Here is a 5,998-nt window from a genome sequence, read left to right on the forward strand (position 1 = left end):
GGGCTTACGAGAGCAGACATTTGATCTAGAGGTATAGCTAGAGTCAACAAAACGAGAGTGTGAGATAAAGACTTTTAAACTAATATTTTACTACTGAAAAGTGATTCAATATATTAACACACGCCAATGAATTATTGAGTCTCCGAGGTATGTCGGAATCCAGGTTCTGGCCTCTCTTTTCTGTTATATTATCCAAACTTTATTCTAATTTTAGTATTAATTTCCCCTAAATCAAATTTTCATAAGCCTTAGATTTACATAGCACCAATAGATATCAATAAGTTTGATTATTGGTCCCTGTGGATTCGATATCTTTTAAAACTATGTGATACAACTGTGCACTTGCAGTTATATATTTCGATAGACTAACTAAGTCGCGATCTGGGGATGACATGTATCAAATAATTAGGAGGATGGACCTCTAATTTGTCCCCACCATGACTTGAAGTGTTTATTATGAATTTTTCTTCTTCTTTATTTTCATGTGTGCCACCATAACATTTTTCTTGTGAGTGTGATGCGATGGAATTGTACCATTAATTCTTGGAAGAGCCTTCCCCTTTTTTGGTAAATTGTTTCAACTTCCCTTTTTATATGAGTATATCAATGGCATTCTTTATATGGATGTAGGTTTTGTTGTTGTGGCTTGTTTTTGTTGAACTTGTAATATTTAATTTTGTTAACCTAATAATACACTGAAATAAGATTGAGGAATTATATGAGTCCTTATTTGAATTCAATGCTCCAGAATCCTTTGAAGGTGACACCCAATCTAGGCTATGATTAAGGTATAGTGGTTGAATCTTCCTAGGGTGCCTTTGAAGTCTTTCTCTATATTTTTTGTTGTCCCTGCCGTAGGAATTGTGTTTCAATTTCCCAAAGAAGTCCATTTGGGATTTAACCTTTTTCTAATTGTTGATTTACCTTACTCGTTTGCTTCCCCTTATTTTTCTTTTTTAAGTTGAGTTTTTCTTCATATTTTTTGTATGCTTAAGCCCTAACTAACATGTCTTTCAAATCTCTTGACGATCTGAGACCAATTTATTTAGTGAAGAGGCTTACGGGAAGAAATCTCAACTCCCATAGATAAATTTCAATTTATTTGTCCGTTTCTTTGACCAAAATAGTCTCATAATTCCAAGCACTCAATGTAAAATGACTCCTACAAATAATAGTATACTACAATATTAACAATCCAGATACAATATAAATCATATAGATTTTTAATTTTTATTCAGTGTCTTATATGTCCTCTGGACCTTCAATACAATTATATTTTTAACTGTTAAAGAATCGAGAGTAGGTAAAAATCATTTCATTTTAGCCTAATATTTAGTGGAAACCCAACCTTTCATTTCATTGTACGTGTAAATCAAGTTTATACACATATTCAATTTATTTAATGATATCCTAAAACAGTTTCATAGGACTTGGTATTAAAAAAATCTAGAAACATGTAGTTGGTTCAAATTCAAAAAGCAAAAAAGAAAACCGTTGTAGACAAGTGAAGTATTATTTGGGGTGGAAAAGGAATTGGGAGAAGGAAATTTGAAAAAAGCAGAAGAGCGGGCGAGTGAAATGAGCTCGAAAGAAAGCTGCAGAAGCGAACTTCGCATCGCAATTCGACAACTCAGCGATCGTTGTCTCTATTCCGCTACCAAATGGTAGCTAAAACTTCCAAACCCTAATCCTAATCCCAATCCCAATCCCTCTCCTCTCATCGAATATCTCATTTCTCTATCTCTTAATTTCAGGGCATCCGAACAATTGGTAGGGATCGAGCAAGATCCATCCAAGTTCACTCCTTCCTATACCAGGTTTCAGCGTGGAAGCTCAAGTATTCGCCGCAAGTTCAGAACTCACGAGGTCACCGCTACGCCCCCAGCCGGTGTTTCCTATGTTGTTACGCCTGTTATGGAGGAGGATGCGCTTGTTGACACTGATTTTTACCTTTTGGCTAAATCTTACTTCGATTGCCGTGAGTATAAGAGAGCTGCTCATGTTCTTCGTGATCAAATTGGACGCAAATCCCTCTTCTTGCGATGCTATGCTCTCTATCTGGTTTGTTCCTTCTCTCTGCTTTGTCTGTAATGGTTTAGTTTATTATGACAATTTACCTCCTTAGTGTTTGTATCTTCGTTTATCTGGTTTCTATCTTGACGTTTGTAATTTAACTAGTACAAACTTTACTATGGATGTGATGATTATGTGAAGGTAGTGGAGTGTAAACATGACTTTTATGCATGTGTTCAATTCGATTTTTGTGGGAATGTTTGTGCTTATCTGCTAACTAGCCTTTGCTTAACTATGCTGTTTTTGTTGGATTCCCTTTTTGGGGTATTCTGATATCTTGTCTGGATAAAAAATGGAGTCGTTGGTCCCAAAATTGGGATAGCAGGATGGCCGTTGTTTGATATATTTAGAAATTGTGGTACATGTAATACTAGTAACTCATACTTGCTGAAAAATGAAACAAATTACTCAAAAGCCCTATGTGCTGCGAGAGTGCCGCGAAATGCAAGAAGCTCCTGCAAATGTGGTCACATTGGCCTCTACCCAACTCTAGGATGCTACGACATGTGTGGGGGCGGCCACCCACCATGACACCGCGCTGCTGCTATTGACAACATAGGATTTATGGTATAATATTTGCTTTTCTGATTAAAACTAAATTTTTGTAATTGTTGAAGTTCGGGTGTTACAACGTTTACTTAACATATAGCAGTCTATGCTGTCTCTTACTCCTTTATTTGATTTGAATTGGGTAAGAGTTGTGATGAACAGAGCCCACCAACTGACATGTTATCTCTTCATGGTTACCTCGTGTTAAGTATAAGATGTGTGTCTCAAGTCTCAACAATGTATGTCTAGGGTATCTATTTCAAAATGTCATTCAATTTGCTATACTATTGCTGCTTTCAAATTAAGGAAGTACATGACTGGAATAAATATTCTTGTCTGAGCTATCTTTTAAATTTGATAATTGTTGTTGGAAAGTAAGTTGGAAAATGTAATTACTGATCAGAGAGGGGTTTCTAATAAATGTATCCTATTAACATTTTGATTAAACGGATGTCCGTTAAGTTGTGTATGTAATGTGACAATAATAGCGAATATGGGTATGTTTGGATGGAAGATTTTGGAGGGGAGGTGAGAGCTTACTTTTGAAAAAAGAAATGAAGGACACTTAAGTATTTTTAAATAAATTAAATGTGATTGAAGTATTATATGATGTTTTATCATGTTCTTTCTACATTTTTAAAATTTGAAATATATATCAAAATATAGACTTAGTCCTCCAAAACTCAACTCCCAAAGTATATATGCATGTTAAAGCACACGGCCTCCTTTTTGTTAATTTTGAACTCTTGCTGTTTGCAGCAGAAATATTGCATTTTTATTATGCAATATAAGAATATAAACCCAATACCAAACTCAGTAATTTCTTGTTGTTACTTCTCTATTATAGTGTGCTTTTTGTTTCCCAGACTGACTTCAGGTATTTCTTTAAGGCATTTTCAGTTGTCATCTAAACTCTTTTGAAGAGAATTTTTCTTTCCACCTAGTCTTATCATGCTATAGAACTGTCATAATGTGTAGAATTTTTTAAATATATTTTATTGTATCATAACGGAAACTGTAGTCATATTATATTCTTTCATGTCAGTTTTTACTTTTCCCTTGACCTAAATAAAGATAATGCATTGAGCTCTGTCGCGTGCTAGTAGCACAGACAACTAATCTGACGCAGTGCTTTTTTCTTCTAAATTTGTGTACATAACATCAGTTTGAAAAATAACGGAGTTGTTTTTTGTTTTTGGAATTTCACATGCTTATATCTTTTCTGAACTTCCTACAGGCGGGAGAAAAGCGAAAAGAGGAAGAGATGATAGAACTTGAGGGACCTCTGGGTAAGAGTAATGCCGGGAATCAGGAATTAGTTTCTTTAGAGAAGGAGTTATCTACACTTCGCAAGAATGGCACAATTGATCCCTTTTGTTTGTACTTATATGGTATTATACTGAAACAGAAAGGCAATGAAAATTTAGCACGGACAGTTCTTGTGGAATCTGTAAATAGCTACCCTTGGAACTGGAATGCCTGGACTGAGCTGCAATCCTTATGCAATTCAGTTGATACCTTGAATAGTCTTAACCTTAGTAGTCATTGGATGAAGGAATTTTTTCTTGCCGGTGTATACCAAGAGTTAAGGATGCATAGTGAGTCTATGTTAAAATATGAATACCTACTTGGAACTTTTAGTTTTAGTAATTACATCCAAGCCCAAATTGCTAAAGTCCAGTACAGTTTGAAAGAATTTGATCAAGTTGAAGCTATATTTGAAGAACTGCAGAGGAATGATCCTTACAGAGTGGAAGACATGGATATGTACTCCAATGTGCTATATTCTAAGGAATGCTTTTCTGCTTTGAGTTACCTTGCCCATAGAGTATTCCTGACTGATAAATACAGACCTGAATCTTGTTGTATTATTGGAAATTATTACAGTTTAAAGGGGCAACATGAAAAAGCAGTTGTGTATTTTAAGAGAGCCCTTAAACTGAACAAAAATTATCTCTCTGCTTGGACACTTATGGGTCATGAGTTTGTAGAGATGAAAAATACTCCTGCTGCTGTGGATGCCTATCGTCGGGCTGTTGATGTAGACCCGTGTGATTATCGTGCTTGGTATGGACTAGGACAAGCTTATGAGATGATGGGTATGCCTTTCTATGCGCTTCATTACTTCAAAAAATCTGTTTTCTTGCAGCCAACTGATTCTCGGTTGTGGATTGCTATGGCTCAATGCTATGAAACTGAGCAGCTTCGCATGCTTGATGACGCGATAAAGTGTTATAAAAGGGCATCAGAATGTAACGATAGAGAAGCAATTGCTTTGCACCAACTAGCAAAGCTGCATTCAGAGCTGGAACGCCCAGAAGAGGCAGCGTATTACTACAAAAAGGATTTAGAGAGGATGGAAAATGAAGAGCGTGAAGGACCTAACATGGTTGAGGCTTTGCTCTATCTTGCAAGTTATTATAAAACTGAGAAAAAATTTAAAGAAGCAGAGGTTTATTGTACTCGTCTTCTTGATTATACTGGCCCGGTGAGTCTATAATATTGATCTAGGCCCAATTTATTTATTTATTTTATAATAACTACGCTCTCAATTTGAATCAATTTCTTTGTACCAAATTATTTAATGATCAAAATCATTCTTTCAGGAGAAGGAGACAGCAAAAAATTTACTTAGAGTGATGCGATCCTCACAATCTAGTTTCCCTTCAACGGATGTTGATCACTTTCCTCCCTAATGTCTTTTCATTAAGCACTGGTGTTATGTGCCACATTTTTCAATTTTGGTTTAGATTCGTTCTCATATTTTATGCTGCATCAGAACTAACGGCAAACATGAAAATGATAGGAATCATTCTCATACTTTAATGCATGCTGCTGTAGACAAGCATCATAGCACATTTAAGTCCAAAGTGGTGATCTGGTTTCCAGGAACATGAGTCTGGGGAAACATGTCAGGGTCAAAACAGAAGATAAGTAATTGTTCCATGTTTTTTTATTTAAAAATAGTTGTAGAATAGGACAAAACAGTAGAAACTATTTCAATGACAAAACGTATCTATTTAAATATCCTATTTATTAATTTCTTCTTTCCCTAACTCTCTAAAAACATTAAAACAAAAGTTTTACATTCACTATGCCTAAATATAATATTACATTTTATTGTATTATCTTTTAATATATGTAATATGCAATACAGAGAGTAATGTACTAAATTTTATATTTGTGTTGTCTATTGTCTCAAACAATATGCAAGGCATACTTGTGTTTTCACTCCAACGCTTGTTTTGTGTGTCCTGCATGTATCATGTTTCGTGTCACTGTAGCAAGCATTTGTAATGTGTGAGCTTGAGTCATGATTGAAAAAATAAATTCACTATGTATATTATTTGGATTTGAGTCTGATGTTCATCCCAAA

General features: G+C 35.1%; 1 protein-coding gene across 3 annotated transcripts; it reads left to right on the top strand.

Moving 5' to 3' along the window:
- The first annotated feature begins 448 nt into the window (after positions 1–448).
- LOC127075512 (anaphase-promoting complex subunit 8) lies at positions 449–5,662 on the top strand. Of its 3 annotated transcripts, none has more exons than XM_051016976.1 (5): positions 481–567; positions 1,461–1,664; positions 1,755–2,061; positions 3,860–5,110; positions 5,229–5,662. In XM_051016976.1, exons 2-5 carry the CDS (start codon positions 1,579–1,581, stop codon positions 5,316–5,318), a joined length of 1,734 nt encoding a protein of 577 aa, XP_050872933.1. In that variant the 5' UTR covers positions 481–567; positions 1,461–1,578; the 3' UTR covers positions 5,319–5,662. The 3 variants fall into 3 exon arrangements, with proteins under 3 accessions (XP_050872934.1, XP_050872933.1, XP_050872932.1); XM_051016975.1 differs by having other exon boundaries at positions 489–567; positions 1,420–1,664; XM_051016977.1 differs by lacking the exon at positions 1,461–1,664 and having other exon boundaries at positions 449–567.
- The last annotated feature ends 336 nt before the right edge of the window (positions 5,663–5,998 follow it).

The sequence above is a fragment of the Lathyrus oleraceus genome, chromosome 4 (genome assembly GCF_024323335.1).
Source record: "Lathyrus oleraceus cultivar Zhongwan6 chromosome 4, CAAS_Psat_ZW6_1.0, whole genome shotgun sequence".
In the NCBI taxonomy this organism is placed as follows: Eukaryota; Viridiplantae; Streptophyta; class Magnoliopsida; order Fabales; family Fabaceae; genus Lathyrus; species Lathyrus oleraceus.